The sequence below is a fragment of the Elephas maximus genome, chromosome 13 (genome assembly GCF_024166365.1).
Source record: "Elephas maximus indicus isolate mEleMax1 chromosome 13, mEleMax1 primary haplotype, whole genome shotgun sequence".
NCBI classification, from domain to species: domain Eukaryota; kingdom Metazoa; phylum Chordata; class Mammalia; order Proboscidea; family Elephantidae; genus Elephas; species Elephas maximus.
Window position 1 is genome coordinate 44,279,801 of NC_064831.1, and position 22,402 is coordinate 44,302,202.

General features: G+C 40.1%; 1 protein-coding gene across 2 annotated transcripts in view; it reads left to right on the forward strand.

The window, feature by feature from the left end:
• The window catches only part of RNF150 (ring finger protein 150), a 305,548-nt gene extending 289,205 nt beyond the window's left edge, over window positions 1-16,343 (forward strand). For both annotated transcript variants that reach the window (XM_049852772.1, XM_049852774.1), the window contains exon 7: window positions 13,488-16,343. In XM_049852772.1, coding sequence (XP_049708729.1) covers window positions 13,488-13,606 — 119 coding nt within the window. In that variant the 3' untranslated portion in view covers window positions 13,607-16,343. The remainder of the gene's footprint in view (window positions 1-13,487) is intronic.
• The last annotated feature ends 6,059 nt before the right edge of the window (window positions 16,344-22,402 follow it).

The following is a 22,402-nucleotide window of genomic DNA, read 5'->3' on the forward strand; positions in this document are numbered from 1 at the left end:
GATCCAGTGAGACCTGTCAGGAAAATGGAAATCACTCCATGTACTTCCAAACAGGTGAATAATACAAGAAAATGACTGTGAACGTCTTGGGAGGGAGAATGAACATCAATCCGTACCTTGCACCATACGTAACAATTAACTTCAAAAGGATCAGAGATCTCAGTGTGAAAGCTAAAACTATGAAACTTCTAGAAGAAAATAGGAGAAAATGTTTGCAACTTTGGGATAAGCAAAAAAAAAAAAAAAAAATTTAGACAGGATGCAAGAAGCATGAAACAAAAAAATTGAGACATTGGACATTTATCAAAATACAAGGCTTTTGCCTTTTGAGGGACACCTTTAGGAAAACAAAAAGGCAAGCCACAGACTGGGAGAGGACATTTACAATACACTTATCTGATGAAGAGCTTATATTCAGAATATGTAAAGAACTCTCACATCTCAACAAAAAGACAAACAACCCAATTAAAAACTGATCCAAACATATTGGTGGCTTGCCATCTCTAATTATGGGAAACATTCTAGGATGCTGAGTTCTGCTTCATTTATCTATCCCTTTTTTCCTACTACCCACTCCACTCTTCACATACACACACACACACACACGCAAGCATGCACACCTATTCTGGAAAAAGGAGGAGCATAAATAGAAAAATAAAAGTTAATACATTTACAGAGAAAAAAAGAGCAAAGAATTTGAATGAACACCTTACAATGAAGATGATAGGTCTATGGCTAAAAAAGGACATGAGAAGGAACTCAACATTATTAGTCGTCAAGGAAATAAACGTTAACACCACAAGGAGATATCACTCCATGCCTACTGAACTGATGGAAGTTAAAAAGACTGACAGTACCATATGTTGTCTAAGATGTAAAGGAACTGGAACCCTCATACACTGCTGGTGGAAATGAACAACCACACTGGAAGACAATTTGGTGATTTCTTACGAAGTTACACATACAACTACCATATGACCTAACAATGCACTTCTAGATATTTACCCAAGAGAAATAAGAGCATATGGCCTCAAAAAGACTGTACACAAATATTCATAGCAGCTTTATTTACAATAGTCAAAAACTAGAAATATTTCAAATGTCCATCAGCTTGTGAATGGGTAAGCAGTGTGATAAATCCATACAATGGAATACTACTCAGCAGTAAAAAGGAATAAACTACTAATACATGTAATGTCATGGATAAATCTCAAAATAAATATATTGAGCGAAAGAAGCCAGGCACAAAGAGTACTTTATGATTGCATTTCTGGAGACATTTTTGGTTGGTGTAACTGGGGGTGAGGTGTTACTGTTATTCAGTGTATAGAGTCATAGATGCTGCAAGACAGCCTAAAATGCACAGAACATTCCCCTACAATGAAGAATTATCCAGCCCAAAATGTCAATAGTCTTGAGTTTGAGAAATCCTGGTAAAGAGTTACAAAAAAAGCGCATTGAGAGTTACCTGGAGACAGAGGCAGAGCGAGAAATTGATTGTAAAGAGGCATGAAAAAATCTCTGGGGGAAAATTGAAATATTCAGCATTTCCAGAAAAACAATCCAAATAGTAGTGGTGGTTTCACGAGAACATACATCCAGCACATCCCTTGAAGCTCATCAAGTCATACACTTTAAGTGGTTGCGATTTATTGTAGGTAAATTATACTTCAGTAAAGTTGATTTTTAAAAAAAAAAAACCTTGGGGACACTAAACTGTACATGTAAAACAAATGTTGAATCAGCAAGTGTTGTTTAATATATATATATAGGGCCCTGGTGGCACAGTGGTTAAGAGCTCGGCCATAACAGTATTTTCTGTAAAAAAAGAAAAGCTTTGGGAAGACTGGAGGAGCAAAGGGGTGTTACCCAGAGCTCCAGCGTGCACATCCACCACTTGAAACCCCAACACGCCGCTGAATAGGAACCCAGGATGCTTCTCCCCTGATTACGTGGAAGCCACTGCCAACACTTCCGCAACCCGCAATGACCTGCCTGAACCAGAAGTCTCATGGCTTCCCGCTTTCCTCCTGCCTTCCGATCTCCCTGAGAGAAAGCTGGTTGGCAAGGGAGTCCGGGAAATGCAGTTCTCAGACTTCTGGCAGGAAGAGAGCGGAGTACCTGTGGGCTACGTCTGGCACCTAGCTTGCTATTCCTCATATACTAAGCAAATCAAACCATCCACACACTCGGAAATGTATTCTGATGTGATGGCTCCTCATGAGCGGCCACCACCTGTCTGTCAGTTGAGGCTTGTGTGTTGCTATGATGCTGAACAGGTTTCAGTAGAGTTTCCACACTAAAATAAACTAGGAAGAAGGGCTTGGCAGTCTACTCCCCAAAATCAGCCAATGAAAACCCTATGGATCGTAACTGTCCAATCACCCAACAGATCATGGGGATGATGTAGGACTGGGCTGCTTTTCGTTTTAATCTGCGTGATGTCACCATGAGTCGTGGGCCAACTGAACAACAGCTAACAACAACTTCCTGAATCCTCTTGGAGGTGAAATTTCCCCCACCCCTTTGTTCCCTTAGCATTTAATTTATACCTCTCTTTTAGCATTCAATTTATTTGGATACAAATCTAACCACTCTTATAGGTCAAATGCAATTTAAAGACAGAACCTGTGTTTAGTTGATCTTTGTTTTCTCCGCAGTGCTCATCAGCAGTGCTGCGTGTGTGCCTGATTGGTGTTCATTAAATACCCATTGAATAAATGTGTGATTGCATACACCGATGAATGAATAAATGAAGTTCATAGACAATTCTATATGGTTGCAGAAAGAGATAGATCTACCTGATCTCTGCCTGTCTCCCTAAATCTGTCTGTCAACTTTCCCTTTTTTATTCCATCCATATTTGCATTTTTGAGGGCCTTCTGTGTACCAAAAGGAGCCCTGGTAGTGCAGTGGTTAAGCTCTCAGCTGCTAACCAAAAGGTCAGAGGTTTGAAACCACCAGCTGCTCTGCAGGAGAAAGATGTGGCAGTCTGCTTCCGTAAAAGATTTACAGCCTTGGAAACCCTGTGGGACAGTTCTGCTCTTTCCTTTATGGTCTCTATGCATCGGAATCGACTTGATGGCAGTGGGTTGGGTTTTGTGTTTGTTTTCTATGGACCAGATAGTGTGCTTAATGCTTAAGATTCTCTGTAGGAAGTACTAACTGGGGGTTGTAAAATAGCTATTGACAACATAAATATTCACTGGATTTTGCCTCTTTCCCTGCAAAAATGAATGTAAAACTAATGCAAAAATCACATCAGCCCTTCTGTTTGCACTTAGGAAGGAATGACTCAATGAAAGGACTGCCAAAGAATTCAGTAAGGGGTTTGAGCAATTGGAAAAAATCTTTCTCCTGCTGGGTTAAGTGTCACAGAGAAAGAAAACCAATGACGAAGAGATAAAAGCAAAGTGAACCTCTAACTATGTGGTCTAATTTAATATAAAAGCCAGCATGCAGGGATTCTCCTTCACCAAGTCTAGATAAAAGCAATGCTTTACACCTCCCCATTCAAAAAGCGAGAAAGAGCTTTTCTGATTTGACACCATCGTGTGTGTATTTATAATCATGGGGCAAGAATTCAAAGGCAAAGTGTCAGTTATATTTGAACAATTCTAGGAGTCATTCAGCCAGTGGGATGAATTTATATTATAAGCCTAGAATGCTTGGTTTCTAAAGGTGGCTAAGTATTGTCTGTGAGAGGAACTTAACAGCCAAGTAGAAATCTAGCAGCTTTGCCATTCCAGAGAACTACAGTTGGCTGTAGCACTGGCATGGGTTGGAATCCCATTTCTGCCATTTTTTATTTGCTTGACTCTAGGCAAGTTGACTTTGTCAGTCTCAGCTGTAAAATGTGAAGTGATCGTGGGGGTAATCAAATACCTACTGTTATAGATTAAATTGTGTTCCCCCAAAATATGTGTTAGAATCCTAATCCCTATATCTGTGAATGTAATCCTGTTTGGAAATAGCATCTTCGTTGTTATGTTAATTAGGTCAAAACTCAGTAAAAACCCATAACCATTGCCATCGAGTCGATTCCGACTCATAGCGACCCTGTAGGACAGGGTAGAACTGCACCATAGAGTTTCCAAGGAGTGCCTGGTGGATTTGGACTGCCAGCCTTTAGTTAGCAGCCGTAGCACTTAACCACTATGCCACCAGGGTTTCCAAAAACTCAGTAAGGTGGGTTCTAAATCTAAACACTTCTGAGCGATAAAAAGAGCAGATTAGACATAGAGATATACACACACAGGAGAAGACAGGTACCGCATGAGGATCAGCTATAAGCCAAGGGACCAAGGAATTCCCAGGACTACCTACAAGGAAGGAATCCACATGACTGAGACCCTGATTTGAACTTTTAACCTCCAGAACTGTGAGAAAATTAATTTCTGTTCTTGAAAGCCACCCACTTAGGGTATTTCTGTTATGGCATCACTAGGAAACTAAGACACCTAACTCATAGTATAGTTGTGAAAATAGCATACATAACATATGTGGCTGCTTAGCACAATGCCTGTTACCTAGCAAGGAGTCAGTACATTCTAGCCATTATTATTAATCTATGGCACAGCCTGTGGGGAAAGAAGCCCAGAGTCTGCCACTCATAAGCGGAGATCACTTATAAAAGGGAGAATTGAAACCAGACTGGAAGTTTATCTCCTCAGAAGTTCTTATGAAGCCAAAAGATGCAAAAGAACACATTTCCATATTGAAAATACTCTGCATACATTCTGCATTTCACTTCAGAGTAAGAACACTCTAGAGTCTAATTAACTTTCCCACTAAGATTATGACAGAGAATGTATGGGAAGTGTCCCAGCCTGAATAAGCTTGACGTTCGGAGATGATATGAAAAGACAGCACCGTTATAAGTCAGCCAGTCTGGTTCAAAGCATCTCCCCTATGGTGCTCTTGTACAATACAGGGTTGATTGTAAATGCTGTCCTATTTTGAGCATCAGTAACAGTGCAGAGAAAGATGCCATTTTTCTTTGAAACCTTATTTTTCAAGTCCATGGAGGAAAATAAGCTTTTATGTGATGAGAAGCAGCTCTCAGCACGTGAACATAATACATCCTGGAGAATCAGGACACTTGGGGTTATATTTACTACTACCTAATTTTTTCTCAAAACAGAGAATAACAAGTTTTGGTAAGGATGTGGAAAAATTGAAACACTCATGTATTGGTGGTGGAAATGTAAAATGGTGCAGCCACTGTAGAAAACAGTTTGGTGGTTCCTCAAAAAGTTAAACAAAGAACTACGACATTGTTGTTAGGTGCCATGAAGTCAGTTCTGACTCATAGCAACCCTATGTACAACAAAACGAAACACTGCCTGGTCCTGTGTCAATCCATCTCGTTGAGGGTCTTCCACATTTCTGCTGACCTTTTACTTTACCAAGCATGATGTACTTCTCCAGGGACTTATGACCCAGAAATTCCACTTCTAGATATGTACCCAAGATACTTTAAAGCAGGGACTCAAACAGATATTTATACACCAACGTTCAAAGCATTATTCACAATAGTCAAAAGGTGGAAGCAACTCAAGCTTCCATCAACTGATGAATGGATAAGCAAAATGTGGTATGTTATTGTTGTTGCTGGGTGCCGTCAAGTTGGCTATCTCCTAGAGACCCTGTGTACAACAGAATGAAACACTGCCCAGTCCTGCACCATCACCACAATCATTGCTATGTTTGAGCCCACTGTTGCAGCCACTATCAATCCATCTCATTGAGTGTGTTCCCCTCTTTTCATTGACCGTCTACAATATATACTTTTAAATTGTGTCTAGCTGTATAAATTCTAAAATGTGATATATACACACAATAAAATATTATTCAGTCTTGAAGAGAAATGAAGTTCTGATGCAAGCTACAACATGGATGAACCTTGAAAACAGTATGCTGAGTGAAATAAATCAAACACAAAAGGACAAATAGTTTATGATTCTACATGTATGAATTCTCTAGAACAGGAAAAATTCATGGAGACAAAAGCTTATCAGTGGTTACCAGTGGCTGGGGAAAGGGAGATGGGAAGTTACTTTTTAAGGGTCACTGAGTTTGTGTTTGAGGCAATGAAAAAGTTTTAGAAATAGGTGCTGGTGATGTTTGCACAGCATTGTGAGTGTGATTCATGCCATTGAATTAAACACTTAAAATGGTTAAAATTGAAATTCATATATATATATATATATTTTGTTTTTACCATAATAAAATTAAAAAAAAGATAAAAGCTGACTCACTCTGTTGCTTATGATAATGTGTTATCACTCAGTTCAAGGTTCATCAACCCATGATGCAAAATGTCTTAAATGAACAGTTCTTACCCTTCTGTGGGTTCTTTAAGAATCTGTTGAAAGCTACCCTGTAGCCAGAAAATACATACATATATATATATATATATATATATATATATATAGCCATAAAAATTAGCATGTAATCTTTGGTACCCGAATCCCTCTTCCAAGTCCACTGATCCTCAGGTTAAGTATCTCATCTCTGAAGTATAGATTCCAGTCAAGCTCGTGGACTTCAGAGTCAGACAGATCTGGGTTTGAATTCTGATTGCAACACTAACCGCCATGTAACCTGGGGGAGTTTTTTACCTTTCCAAGCCTTAGTTTTATCACCTGAAAATAGAAATAATAATACTTCTCTTGTCATAGGTTAATTGTGAATATTAAATGAGAGAATCTATTTAAAGCACTTACATAATCCATGGCATGTACAGTCATCCCTCGATATCTGCTGGGGAATTGGTTCCAGGACCTCCTCAGATACCAAAATCTGTGGATGCTCAAGTCCCTTAGATAAAATGACATAGTATTTACATATAACTTATGCACATCCTCCTGTATACTTTAGATCATCTCTAGATTACTTATAATAATTAATTCAATGTAAATGCTATGTAAATAGTTGTTATGTTATACTGTTCAGGTAATAATGACAAGACACAAGGGGAACAATGTTCAAACAACGTGTACTGGAGAGAGACTGAGGATCTGTGAAATGGCGGAAGGCTACAGCAGGGGCTGCTGACACATCATTTCATTCGCATGGATTCTGTGTAGTGCTCAGCAAGCAGAATTCAGGTTTTGCTTTTTGGAACCTTCTCCCCCCACTCCCCGAATACTTTCAATCCGCTGTTGGTTGAATCCATGAACGCAGAACCTGTGGATATGGAGGGCTGACTGTACTAAGGACTCAGTAAACATTAATATTGCTATTAGCTATTAAAATATAAAAGCTGGGCCCTAGATGGCCAGAGAAGAACTTCACTTTCAATTTGGTAGTCACTTATTTGTGAAGGAGTGTGGAAGGATTCTGAACATTGACAATGGAAGAAGCCTGAGCCAAGACAGGTCAGATATGCCCCAAAAGAGACTGAGTAGATCTCAGGATCTTAGATTCTCAGGGTTGGTAGGAATTTTAGTATAGAGAATTATATGAAACCCAGAGCAAGTACAACTGCATTGTCTATTTTGCAGAAGGACATCTGTGAACCTTTAGGTAACGTTTCATGAGTTAAAGAGGAAAGAGATAAACCAAATATATTAGTAATTTATTGACTAACTGGAATTAATAAATAAATTCTTTTAAAGTGCACCACTAAGAATTTTTTGGTTAACTGTGGCTAGCCTGCTGATGGATTTTACTTAGAGCTAAATGAGGAAATATGTTAAAATAATACTTAATAGGTTATCAAGCTCCATTTATAATAGAGTATTTTCTGCCCACCATATAATCAGATATTTTTTAACACTGTGATAAAGAGATTTTGCCAAAACTGAGAATTAAATGACTCGGGACCAGTCTTTAAATCCACCCAACCAATTCAGTAATATAGTATGTCATTACCTTGGGTATGGATTTTCAATTGTGAGTTCGTGCCTACAAAGGAGGTAAAAAAGCAATGTAGTGTATTTAAAAAAAAAGAAAGAAAGAAGAAGAAGAAGGAAAGGAATCAATGAGGACAATATTCTCATTTTCCTCTTACCACCCTGGCCACTTTTCAGGCTCTTTTGAGGCCTACCCTCCTACAGTTATTCTTTCCTCCCCTTAAATGTGAAATGTCAAACTCAAATGTCTGCACAGGCCAGGCAGGTAACATGAATGAGGAAGCAGACTATTGATTGTGGTCATCTAGAAAGTGTGTCCTCAGGCTAAATGGGCAGCTCTTCCTCAGCTCCCACCAAGATTTTCATCTCGGACATAATATATGCAAACCTGGATTCCTGATCTATCCCCAACACCTCTTCATCTTCCAGTGTCCCATATCAGTCGATGGTACCTGTATTGTTCAAGAAACATGAAAATTACTCTCTGATTTTGTTATGTTTGGTTTTTTGCTGTTGTTGTGCCTCTCTTGTTGCCCTTATTCAATATGTAACTCTAACTCCTGTAGATTTTTCTTCTAAAATATTTCTTCAGTTATGTCCCCTTATCATCATCCCTATCGCCACAGCAAGCCAAAGTCATGTTTTATCTGTTTCATTGCAATAGCTTCCCAACTGGATTTCTTCTATCTTTTATTCCCCGCCAATCCATTCTTCACGTAACAGCAAGAGTGAGCTTTTAAAATACTAATTGAATCATATCACTTCCTGTTTAAGATCCTTCAATGTCTTTTTCAATGAATGAAAACTAAGAGAAGGCAGTGTATCAAGTAGGTATCCTACTGCTGTGTCAAATGAACTAAGTGTTTTTCATCTGTGAAGTGGGAATGATAGTCATACGTCATCGAAGAATTGTGAGAATTTGGTAAGGGTCAATTTGATTTTACATTAGTTTTTGCAGGAAAGGAGGCAAAACCCAATAAAAAAGTGTATTGTTAATGGCTACTTTACAATCCTGAGCTAGTACCTCCTACAGAGAACCTTCTAAATGTTTCAATGACAGTGTTTTCATTTGTATTATCGTGGCCTTAAGGTAAATGTCTGCCTTGATGAAAGGATAAAAGCCTATTTTTAAAAATTATGGAATAAACCAAATTCAATTAAAATTATAGGACATACTAAAGACCAATTTTATATGTCTTAAGAACTTTTTTAAATGGAAAATGAATAGATATTGAGGTAGGTATGATGTTACATCATAGAAATTGAACTATTTTGTGTGGCTGTCTCTGGTTTTTATGGATTTGAATTCACCCTTGCTTGAGCTGTGCAGGGCAGTCTTAATTTCCAAAATAGCAGCATGAATTCAGCAGCCCATCGTGGCCCCTTTTTCTTTCAATTAACACATTCCCATTTAGAAAACACCAAAGTGAGAATGAATCCATGAATCTGAAAAGCCAGGAGTGAAAGTGAGAAGTAGTACACTCTGTCTCTATAACTAGAATTAAGTCAGCTCCCTATCTGTGCTTCCTTTTTTTTCTCACTAGATCCATAAAAATCACTCCATGATCAGCTCTTTGGTTGACTTCCAGTTTAATTGTGAACTGAAAATGTTGGCTTCTTATGAGCTGAATTGGTTGATGGGCCACTGCAAAAAAAAAAAAAAAGGGAGATTAAACTCCCTATGGAATATAGCCCTCATTTTTTTTGTCTTCAAGAATAAGGGTATTTCAGTGTTGATTACATTTCCATACAATGAATTCTAGCCTTCCAGAATGCTTGTACTGAATATACAATAAGCAGGCTTTCTTTTTGATCAAGAACAATTTTTTTTAAAAAAAGAAATGAAGAGTTGAGGGGAAAAAAAGGCTTACAACTTTGTTTCTCAGTGGTAATTCTGTTAAACAACTATTTAAGAACCCACCACAAATGAGGTACTTGCTAAATTGATAGGGACACCTACTTGTATAAACTATAAAAACTAATTGTTGTTACTTGCCATCGAGCAGGCTTCAATTCATGGGGGCCTTATATACAACAGAAGGAAACTTTGCCTGGTCCTGTACCATCTTCATGCTCATCGATATCATTTTATAGACCATTAGACTTTAGCCCTAGAGGAGAAAAGCAACTATACAAAGGAAAACATGTAGTTAGTAATAACTGATATTAGAACTCAGTCTCCTAAAGTAAGATAGATTCGTAGTTCTCATAAATATAATTTTAAGTATTATACTTTGTTCTCATTATAAAAGCGACACAAATATGCACCGAGTGAATTTTATATATAAATATGTGTAAAATACGTATATTCAATATACCAGTATTTAATATCTATATCATATATCTTATAGTGACTCACAGCGACCCAATAGGACAGAGAAGAACTGCCCCATAGGGTTTCCAAGAAGCCCCTGGTGAATTTGGACTGCCGACCTTTTGGTTAGCAGCTGTAGCTCTTAACCACTACTCTGCCAGGGTTCCTATAAGTCAGAATTGACTGGATGGCAACAGGCTTGGTTTTGGTTTGGGATATATATATCTTATACGTATCTTACATATATCATCTATATCTTACATATATACATATACAGAGAGAGAGAGCCCTGGTGGTGCAGTGGTTAAAGCACTCAGCTGCGAGCCAAAAGATTGGCAGTTTGAACGCACCAGCCACTCCGTGGGAGAAAGATGTAGAAGTCTGTTTTTGTAACGATTTATAGCCTTGGAAACATTTGGGGGCAGTTCTGTTCTGTCCTACAGGGTCACTATGAGTCAGAATAGACTCAGCAGCAGTGGGTAGGTTACATATATACACATATATGTGTGTGTGTGTATACATCTTTAGCCAGCCTAGATAGAATATATTTTGTTGTGAAGTGTGAGGCAGGGATCCAATTTCACTTTTTTCTAAATGGATAGCTTTACTGAATGTTCGCTGAATGCCGTTTTCAAATATCACTGCGTTTTTCTGCAAATAACACGCACCTTCTATGTTTGTTTGCCAACCAGGCCCTCCTCCCATGAGGTATTTTCCTAAGCACTCTATGCTAATTTTTTTACAGCAACATGTAAAAAAAAAAAAAAAAAGTCGATATAGCCATACTTATGAAAATACCTCTTTGGGGAAGGACATGGTTGGCAAGCAAAGGTAGAAGTCGTGCATTATTTGCACAAAAATATGGTACTTAGATATTCCTGGAGTTTTATGACATAAAAATTAAAATATTTTGTGCAAATCTCTCTTATTTTTATTGATCTGAGTTTACCCTTGCCTTGAGCTATCCAGGGCACAGCTGACTCCCAGCGTTTTATTCTAGCCATTGGTCTGTGTCCATTACTATGAACTTTATGCACTTATGGATCTAGGAAATGTATTACAGCTCAGTCTTTAGGCTGGGTTTCTCCCTCTGAAATATGCCATTTCTCTAAAATTGATTCTAAGGTTGTAACCCTTTTAGTTCTCTTAATTTATCTCCTTTAAAAAATCTTAAGCATTCACCGCTCTTCATGAAACTCATATATTTTTCATTAACTGTGCCTCAACATGAAAAAACATTGCAGAAGTAACTATCAGAGCAAAGAAGTTATACAAACCCATTGCCATCGAGTCGATTCCGACTCATAGCGACCCTATAGGACAGAGTAGAACTGCCCCATAGAGTTTCCAAGGAGCGCCTGGTAGATTCGAACCGCTGACCTTTTGGTTAGCAGCCGTAGCTCTTAACCAAGGTTTCCTAAAGATGTTATAACTACTACCATTCTTTAGTACTTAGACATGTTGCTGGTCTTTTAATTGTATGTTACCTCTGCAGGATATTAAAGTGTACAAGACCTTTTGATTTTAAAGCTGTTTTTATGCAGCTCACTTCCCCACCTCTGCCTATAGTCCCTACCTTGACTGTCCATCCCAGTCATATTGAAACTCACTCTGTTGTCTACCTGCCCAAGGCTCCCTAACGCCTCCAGCATCTGTACATATTATTGCTTTGCTTACAATAGTCTTTTTTCGTATTCATCTCCATAAAATACAAATTCTCTTTGCAGACTCAGCTTAGATATCATGCCCTATGGGAAGCCATCTCTGACTCAGCAGATGTTTACATAGCCCACTTACCTACTCCTATCATAGTATATCTGCCATTATAGTGCTTATCCCATTGTGTTGTAACTGCCTAGTTAATGGTCTACCTGCCCCGCCAGATAGTAAGTTCCTTGAGGACAGAAATTCTTTCTGGCTCTCACCTATATATCTAGCATCTAGCACAATCCGGAGCACTAATAGGCACTCAATAAACTTGCCTTGAATGAATGAATTATATATGTTCATTGCAGAATATTTGGGAATAAAATTGAAATTTTTCAAAAAAAGGAAAATGAATATAAATAGCACGAACTAAAGAAAATCCGTGGTAGCATTTTGGTGTCCTTACTTTTAGTTTAATTTCTCTATAGACCTCACTGCATATAAAGCTTTGAACACTTATGATTTTACTTAACAGTGAGCATTTTTTCATGTAACTTCAAATTCTTTGGAAATGCCACTTTAATATCTATAACAAGAAGGTTGTCCTTTAGAAGCAACGTAATTTATTGAGCCATTCCTCTGTTGTTGGTCTTTGACTTACTTGCAATGTTCTGGCTACTGTAAATAATGCCTAAATGAATATTTTTGCATCTCTGATTACTTCTCTATAATACATTCTACAAACGAAATTACCAGGTGAAAATTTCACAGTTCTACATGCAATATATCAAATTATTCTTATAAGAATAAATCAGTGTATTCTCAACTGTATTATCTTTTTTAGATAGTGAAGATTTCAGAGACAAAAATAAGTACCTTATTTTCCCCGTATTTGTATTGTTAATTGTATAATGATAATCTTTGCCCATTTTTCTATCAGACTGGTTGTTTTTCCTTATCGATTTTAAAGCTCTTTATATGTTAAAAATACAATTATTTGTGAAATTTTTGTAAATATCCCATCTGTCATATTCATTTTTATTTTATTTTCTATTATTTTTAACGTCTTTTTAATTTGATGCATATTTACCAGTCTTTTCTTCTATGAACTGGTCAATTACTTTTCTACGTGGAGTATCTTTCCCTACTTAAATATATATTTCCCTACTTAGATATAAACGTGTTGTTTGTTGTTGTTAGTTCCTGTCAAGTTGATTCCAACTCATGGTAACCCACTGTGTGCCGAGTAGAACTGCTCCATAGGGTTTTCAGGGCTGTGACGTTCACGAAGGCGATCACTAGGCCTGTCTCCTGAGGCACCTTTGGCTGGGTTTGAACCACCAACCTTTCAGCTAGTTTTTTTTTTTTTTTTTTTTAAAAAAAGTCAAGCGCTTAACCATTTGCACCACACAGGACCCCTTAGGAAATATATTTTCTTCTAGCTTTATTACGGTTTCCTTTTTTACATTTAACTCTTTGACCCATTTAGAATTTATTTTGGGGTAAGTGTGAGACGAGGCTCTAGCTAGAATTTTTACAAAATAGCCTATTTTTCTAATACCTTCTCTTGGCCTTTAAAGAAATCTTATAGAGGCAATTGTTTTAAAATGAGCAGCATCCGAAGACACAGCTCAGTGTTGACCATGAACTTTGCTTCCTCCCCGCAGGTGAACAGGAGCCGGCTATAAGCAGTGATTCTGACATCTCGCTGATTCTGGCAATGGAGGTTGGACTGTCTGATGTAGAACTTTCCACTGACCAAGACTGCGAAGAGGTGAAATCTTGAAATGGCGAATGTAGACAAAGGGATGGTAGGACCCAAGGGAAGAAGGGGAGGAGTGCTCCAAGACTTGGACTGGGCACACACGCCTCCTGAACACCTTGGCCACTCCAGGGCGCTCCGTTCAAGAATGGAAACGAAAAGCAATATCCAAAGTCACATTAAGCAGGATGCAATTTCTCCGCCTCTACCACAGTCCACGGCCTCGGCAGCTTGGAAGCTGAAAGCTGATTTTTCCCCTCCAATGTCTTCGCAGACGCTTCAGAAGCTCCTAAAACAGTGACTGAAGGGACACTGTTAGGGTTTCTTAGTTTTATTCCACTTTTTTCCAGGTCCTATTGTCCGTGTTTTTGGAATGTTGTTTGATTTATTTGGCAGTTTCTTTTTAAAGACTGTTTGTAGTTACTGTACATCCACTCCTTTGTTGTTGTTTATTTTTTGTTGTTGTTTTATCCACTCAAGCTTCTGTATAGAGTTCTGCTTAGAAGAGTTGATTCCAACTCTTGGCGACCTCGTGTGTGTTGGAGTAGAACTACTCCATAAGGTTTTCAGTGGCTGATTTTTCGAAGGTAGATTGCCATGCCTTCCTTCTGAGGTGCCTCTGGGTTTACTCGAACCTCCAACCTTTCAATTAGCAGCCGAGTGCATTAACAGTTTGCACCACGCAGAGAATGTTCTAAAACCAGGCACCACAAATTCTTCCCGTCAAAAGCAAAATGTCTGTTGTATTGATTCCCCCTGGGCTAAAACAGCTCACTTGTCACCTTCACAAGTGGGTTTTGCAAGAGATGGAGGGTTTAAAAAGGATCCAGTCAGTCATCTTGCAGCCCAACGGTGGCTGCACTAGCCACCTGGGTTTTAGCTTAATTCTAACACAGGTCTGTTAAATTTCACCGGACCACATGGAAAGATTTAGGTGAATCCTTAGCAGATTTCTCTCCAGGGCTCCCTGAGATGTCACATGAGGAATGAGCTGTGATTTTAGAAATCATTTGGGCCAAAAAGTCCGTCATAGGAATTAGCTAAATCAAGTTTATCCTGAAAGAGACAAAGTAAGAGGGAGAAGAAAAGAGGCATCAGATGAATAGGAAAACCTACCGATATTTTTAAACTGTTTTTGTTCATATTCTTTTTCCTGTCTATGATAAATAGAGATGTGCTATTTTTTCAGTGGGCAATTTTGTAATACATTCAGCGTCTTCTGGTGCAGAGATGGTTTTCCATTGCCCTGCCAAGGTGGTGGAGAGTGCCTCTGGACAGTTGGAAGAATCGCCTCATCATCTGCAAGAAGTTGGCAGAGGCCAGGCCTCTGCTTGGGTTCGCAAGGAAAGCAAGCTCTTCTCATGGAGTCCTATTTCCATGTTTGATGAGGGCTTTCCACCTCGTTACGCTACTACTCATTCAAAAAACAAGTTGATTCTGCTGTAAAACCTGCTGCCTGCTGAAACATGGAGTGCAGGCCAAGGGGACCCCTGCCTGCTTTTTCATCACCTTTAAAGACTTCCTATTTGATGGCTTATAAGCAGGCAGCACAGCAAGGAAAACGATTACTGCCTTCAAGAACGTCGCATCTGTCCAGGAGCCCAGCACTTCCTATAATGAAATCCAGTGTCCCCGTGTGAAGGCAGATAAGGAGGAAGGAAGAGAGCTCTGAGCCAGGAGTCAGAGGAGGCCTCAGTGGGCAGCCCACTGTTTAGGCCTCAGGAGTTTACCATGAGGACTCCCAAGGCTCCCTCTAGCCTTAGGGCCTCTGATAAGCGTGTTGGGGAATCCTTTTTTCACAGATGATGATGACATTAGCAGAATGTATAGCTCAGAGAGGCAGAGTTGTTTGACATGTAACATACAATCACAGCTGATGAGATTTGGCACTCCTATGATGTTGAGAATGAATATCTAAGTGATTGAAGTATTAAATCCAAGTAGGAGTTGTTTGTTTGGCTTTGTTTGAAAACTGCTGTTAGCTTGTAGTCTGGATGATAAATACCTTCATATCCTGGTTATCGGCATGGGGAGTGTCTGTAGGAACTCCTTAACCTCAAAGGTGTTTCTTTTTCAGCATAGGACTGCCCCACCTACCCCTCTTCAGTCAGCTTTGCCCAAAACAAACATTGGTATTAAATCAAGTGAAATTAGAAGGATAATTCAACAGCAAAAGAAATAGAAATTGTATTCCTTGCGCTGAAAGAAAATGCCTTTAGTGTTGTATAGTTAGTTCCCTGTTCGATGAATGTCACCTCTTCCTGCCAGTGGCCAGGGACATCAGGAATTGATCACACATGTGGGCCCTGACCACAGCAGCGCCCATAGGATGCTTCAGAGCTGATGAGGAGCCCAAGAGGCCAGTCCGAAGCCTATGGATCAGGCCCCAAGGAGGTTCTGCTGCAAACCCCATAAGCCTAGGACATGATGCCCTTACCAAAGGTTTGTTTCTAGAGGACTTCCATGCGGCTTTGGTAGTTAAAAAGAAGTTTAACAAGCATCAAAGGGTTCAAAAGAAAGGGAAAGAACCCTGCTCCACAGCCTTCACCACCTCCCTCCAAAGAAGAGACTCTTACCTGGGGACTCAGTGGTTCACGGATGAGTGTCAAAGAGCCTGTAACCCTCTAGAAGGATAGACAAACCATACGTATGTTTGCAGATGTGCATTTTTCTGTAATAAGGGTCTAGACCAGTAGAAATATAATGGAAGTCACATAGGTAATTTAAATTTTTCTCCTAGCGTCATTCAAGAAGCAAAAGAAACAGGTGAAAATAATTTTAATAATATATTTTATTTAATCTGATATTATAGTTTGAGCATGTAATTAATATAAAAAATTAATGACATATTTTACATACTTTTTTATTATTAATTCATAGAAATCCATTTTGTACTAACACTTGCAGCACATCTTAATTCAGACTAGCCAGATTTCAGCACTCAGTAGCCGTGTGTGGCTACTGGCTACCAATTGGATAGCATAGGCCTACAATTTCCCCAGATTCTCACAAGATTCCCTGACCCCTACAAAAGAAAAAAAGTTACAACCTTAATTACCTCCAGAGAGAACTAGGTACCATCCAAGTCGCCTTATGAGAGGCCGTGAGATCCGTTTATTTTGTAATGAATAGATTCAGGGAGCCCTTCTTGAAATTTCTGCTTAAACTTTCTAACCACACCACTGATGTCCATTACCATTTATTGTTACTGCAGGGTGAGGTTTAGTGTTAGGTTTACAGTTAGGGTAAGGGTTTAGGGTAAGTGTTAGGGTTAGGGGATACGGTTAGGGGTTAGGATTAGGTTTACAGTTAAGGTGAGGGCTTAGGGTAAGTGTTACAGGTAGGTTTAGGGTTAAGGTTAGGGTAAGTTACCGTTATGGTTAGGATTACGGTTATGTTTAGGGTTAGGGTTAGAGTTAGGGTTATTGTAAGGGTTAGGTTCAGGGTTAGAGGTGGGCTAGGGTTACGGTTAGGGTTAGGGTGAGGTTTACGTTTAGGGTGAGGGTTAATGCTAGGGTTTGGGTTAGTGTTCAGTTTGTGTTAGGGTTAGGGTTACGGGTAGGGTTACGGTTATGATTAGGTTTAGGGTTAGACTTAGAGTCAGGGTTAGGGTTAAGGTAGAGGTTAGGGTTAAGTTTAGGTTTAGGGAGATGTTTAGGGTTAGTGTTAGCGTGAAGGTAGGGTTAGGGTTAGTGTTTTGGGGTTATGGTTAGCTTTAGTGTTAGGTTTAGGGTGAGGTTGAGGTTTTTGGTGAGGGCTATGGTTAGGGCTAGGGTTTGAGTTTGTATTCAGGTTAGTGTTAAGGTTATTGCTCAGGTTAGGGTTAGTGTTAGGTTTTGGGTGCTGTTTAGGGTAGGGTTAAGGTTAGGGTAAGGGTTAGGGTTAGGTTTGGATTAGGGTTAGGGTTAGGAGTATGGTTAAGGTTATTGTAAGGGTTAAGTTTAGGTTAGAAGTGGGCTAGCTTTACGTTTAGGGGTAGGGGTAGGGTTAGGGTTGGGGGATACGCTTAGGGATTAGGGTGAAGGTTAGGGTTAGGTTTACAGTTAAGGCGAGGGTTAAGGGTAAGTGTTACTTTTAGGGTTAGAGTAAGGATTGGGGTTAGTTTTAGGATGAGGGTCATGGTTAGGTTTAGGGTTAGGGTTAATGTAAGGGTTAGGTTCAATGTTAGAGGTGAGCTACGGTTGCAGTTAGAGTTAGGTTTAGGATTAGGGTTAGCCTTAGGTTTAGGTTTAGGGTGAGGTTTAGGGTTAGGGTTAATGCTAGGGTATGGGTTAGTGTTCAGATAGGGTTACGGTTATGGTTACGTTTAGGGTTAGGCTTAGAGCCAGGGTTAGGGTTAGGAATAAGGTTAGGGTTAAGGTGAAGGTTAGGGATAGGGTTAAGGTTAGGTTTAGGGTGATGTTTATGTATAGGGTTAGGGTTAGGCATTGTGGTTGGAGTGAGATTTAGGTTAGGGCTAGGGTTAGGATTAAGGTTAGGGTTAGGGTTAAGGTTAGAGTTTGGTTTAGGGTTAGGGTTAGGTTTAGTGTTCGGATTAGGTTTATGGTTCGGATTAGTTATTGTGGTTGGGGTGTTAGTTTTGGATAGGGTTAGGGTAGGGTTAGGGGTATGGTTATGGTAAGGGGTTAGAGGTTAGGGATTAGGGGTTTAGGTTAGGATTAGGATATGGGTAGGCATTGTGGTTCTAGTTAGGGTCAGGTTTGGGTTATGGTTAGCATTAACGTTAAGTTTAGGGTTAGGTGTAGGTTTTAGGGTTAGGGATAGAGTTTAGGTTAAGGTTATAGTTAGGGCTAGGATTAGGGTTAGTGTTAGGGTTTGGCTTAGGGTTAGGGTTAGGGTGAAGCTTAGGTTAAGGGTGAGGGTTAGGGATAGATTTACAGTTAGGGTTAGGGGTTAGGGTTTCAGGGTTAGGGTTAGTTTTAAGTTTAGTGTTAGGTTGAATTTTAGCTTAAGGGTGAGAGGGTTATGGTTAGGGTTAGGGTTGGGGTGATGTTTAGGGTTAGGGTTAGATTTTGGGTTACAGATAGTATTAGGGTTACCATTAAGTTTAGGGTTAGGGTTAGGGTGAAGTTTAGGGTGAGGGTGAGGGTTAGGTGTAGGGTTATGGTTAGTTTGAACTTTAACTTCAGGGTGAGGGTTAGGTGTAGGGTTATGGTTAGTTTGAACTTTAACTTCAGGGTGAGGGTTAGGGTTACGGTTAGGGTTAGATTTAGGGTTAAGTGTTAGCATTAGGGTTAGAGTTAGAGTAGGGTTAGGGTAAGGGTTAGGGTTAGGTAAGGTTTACGATTAGGTTTAGGGTTAGGGTGAAGTTTAGGTTAAGGTTGAGGGTTTAGGGTTATGGGTTAGGGTTAAGGTTGGGGTTGGGGTTAGGGTTAGGGTGAAGTTTAGGTGAAGGGTGAGGTTTAGGGTTATGGTTAGGGCTAGTGTTATGGTTATCGTTACTGGTTAGGGTTTCAGGTAGGGTGAGGGTTAGTGTTAGGGTTAGGGTTATGGTTATCATTAGGGGTTAAGGGTTAGGGGTTCGGAGTTCAAGTAGTTTAGGGTTAGGGTTGGGGTTAGGGTTAGGGTCAGTGTTATTGTAAGGGTTAGGTTCAGGGTTAAAGGCGGGCTAGGGTTGCAGTTAGGGTTAGGTTTAGGGTCAGCCTTAGTTTTAGGTGTAAGGTGAGGATTAGAAAAAGTTGGGGTTATTGCTAGGGTTTGGGTTGGTGTTCAGATAGTGTTATGGTTAGGGCTAGGGTTACGGTTATCGTTATGATTAGGTTTAGGCTTAGGCTTAGAGTCAGGGTTAGAGTTATAGTTAAGGTGGAGGTTAGGGATAGGGTTAAGGTTAGGTTTACGGTGATCTTTAGGGGTAGGGTTAGGGTTAGGTATGTGGTTCAGGTGAAATTTAGGTTAGGATTAGGGTTAGGGTTAGGGTTAAGGTTAGAGTTTGGTTTAGGGTTAGGTTTAGTGTTCGGATTAGGGTTACAGTTTGGGTTAGTCATTGTGGTTGGCATGAGAGTTAGGTTTGTGCTAGGGTTAGCTGTAGGGTTAGGGTTATGGTTATGGTTAGGGATTACGGGATTAGGTTATGGTTAGCGTTAGGATCTGGTTTAGGTTCCCGGGTAGGCGTTGTGGTTCTAGTTAGGGTTAGGTTTGGGTTAGGTTAAGAGTTAGTGTTAATGTTAGGTTTAGGTTTTAGGGTTAGTGATAGAGTTTAGGTTAAGGTTATAGTTAGGGCTAGGATTAGGGTTAGTGTTAGGGTTTCGTTTAGGGTTATGTTTAGGTTAAGGGTGAGGGTTAGGGTTAGGTTTAGGGTTAGGATTAGGGCTGGGGTTACGGGTTAGTGTTAGAGTTAGGGTTAGGTTGAAGTTTAGCTTAAGAGTGAGGGTAAGGGTTAGGGAAAGGGTTAGGGTTAGGTTTAGGGTTAAGGTTAGGGTTAGGGTGAAGTTTAGTTTCAGGCTGATGGTCAGGGTTAGCTTTAGGGCTAGGATTTGGGTTAGTGTTCAGGTTAGGTATAGGGTTAGGTTTTGGTTTAGGGTGATGTTTAGGGTTGGGGATAGGGTTAGGTTTAGGGTAGTGGTCGGGTTAGGGTTAAGGTTAGGGTTAGGGTTAGAGTTAGGGTTAGAGTTTAGGTTAGGGGTTATAGTGAGGGTTTGTGTTAGGGTTAGGTTTAGGGTTGAGGGTAGGGTTAGTTTGAAGTTTAGCTTAATTGTGAGGGTTGGGGTTAAGTTTATGGTTCGGGTTAGGGTAGGGCTAAGATTAGGGTTAGGGTTAGGTCTAGGTTTAGTTTTAGATGTAGGATTAGGGTTAGTGTGAAGGTAAGGTTAAGGGTGAGGTTTAGAGTTAGGGTTACAGTTAGCATTGGGTTTAGGGTTATGGTTAGGGTCAGGGTTAGGGTGGGGGATAAGTTTAGGGGTTAGGGTGAGGGTTAGTGTTAGGTTTACAGTTAAGTTGAGGGTTTAAGGTAAGTGCTTCAGTTAGGGTTAGGGTTAGAGTTAGGGTTAATGTTAGGGTCTGGGTTAGGGTTAGGATTAGGGTTAGAGTAAGAGTCAGGGGTAGGGGTAGGGCTAGGTCTATGCCTAGGGCTAGTGCTAGGGTGAGGGTTAGGGTTAACGTTAGGGTTAGGGTTAGGGTGAAGTTAGGTTTCAGGATGATGGTTAGGGTTAGGTTTAGGGCTAGGATTTGGTTTAGTGTTCAGGTTATGGATAGTGTTAGGGTTAGGTTTAGGGTTAGGGTTAGCGTGATTTTCTGGGTTAGGGATAGGGTTAGCTTTAGGGTAGGGTTTGGGTTAGGTTTGAGCTTAGGATTAGGGTTCGGGTAAGGGTTAGGGTTAAGTTTAGGATTAGGTTTAGGGTTAGGGTTACAGTGAAGTTTAGGGTAAGGGTTATGATTAGGTTTAGGGTTAGTGGTTAGGTTTAGGTTTACGGGTAGTTTTAGGGTTAGGTTTAGGGTAGGGTTAGGGTGAAATTTAGGTTAAGGGTGTTGGTTATGATTAGGGTTAGAGGTTAGCATTAGGCTTAGGATTAGAGTTAGGGTAGGGTTAAGGTTAAGGTTAGGGTAAGGATTAGAGTTAGGTAAGGTTTACAATTAGGTTTAAGGCTAGGTTTAGGGTTAGGTCTAGCATTAGTGTTAGGTTTAGGGTTTGGGTGAAACTTAGGTTAAGGGTGAGGGTTAGGGTTAGGGTTTAGGGTTAAGACGGGTTGGTGTTAGGGTTAGTGTTAGGTCTAGGGTTAGTTTTAGTGTTAGTGTTAGGTGTAGGGTTAGGGTTAGGGTGTAGTTTAGGTGAAGGGTGAGGTTTAGGGTTGGGGTTAGGGTCATGGTTAGGGTGTTATGTTTATTGTTAGGGGTTATGGGTTGGGGTTTCAGGTAGCGTTAGGTTTAGGGTAAGGGTTAAGGTTAGGGTTAGGGTAAGGGTTAGGGTTAGTTTTAGGATTAAGGTTAGGGTTAAGGTTAGTGTTATGGTTATCGTTAGGGGTTAAGGGTTAGGGGATAGTGGTTCAGGTAGATTAGGGTTAGGTTTAGGGTTGGGTTTAGGGTTAGGGTTAGGGTCAGGGTCAGTGTTATTGTAACGGTTAGGTTCAGGGTTAAAGGTGGGCTAGGGTTGTGGTTAGGGTTAGGATTAAGATTAGGATTAGCCTTAGGTTTAGGTGTAAGTTTAGGGTTAGGGTTAATGCTAGGCTTGGGTTAGTGTTCGGATAGTGTTATGGTTAGGGTTACGGTTAGGATTACGGTTATGGTTATGATTAAGTTTAGGGTTAGGCGTAGAGTTAGGGTTAAGTTTAGGGTTAAGGTGGAGGTTAGGGATAGGGTTAAAGTTAGGTTTAGGGTGATGTTTAGGGGTAGGTTTAGGGTTAATGTTAGGTTTATGGTTAGGGTTAGGGTTAGACGTGGTTCGGGTGAGATTTAGGTTAGGGTTAAGGTTAGAGTTTGGGTTAGGGTTAGGGTTAGGGTTAGGGTTTGGATTATGGTTACAGTTTGGGTTAGTCATGGTTTGTGTGAGCGTTAGGTTTGTGTTGGGGTAGGGTTAGGATTAGGGTTACGGTTAGGGTTAGCTTTAGGGTTAGGGTTATGGTTATGGTAAGGGGTTAGGGATTAGGGGTTTAGTTTAGGGTTAGGGTCCCAGGTAGGCGTTGTGGTTCTAGTTAGGGTTAGGTTTGGGTTAGGGTTAGTGTTAACATTAGGTTTAGGGTTAGGTGTAGGTTTTAGGGTTAGGGATAGAGTTTAGGTTAAGGTTATAGTTAGGGCTAGGATTAGGGTTAGTGTTAGGGTTTGGTTTAGAGTTAAGGTTAAGGTGAATTATAGGTTAAGGGTGAGGGTTAGGGTTAGGTTTAGGGTTAG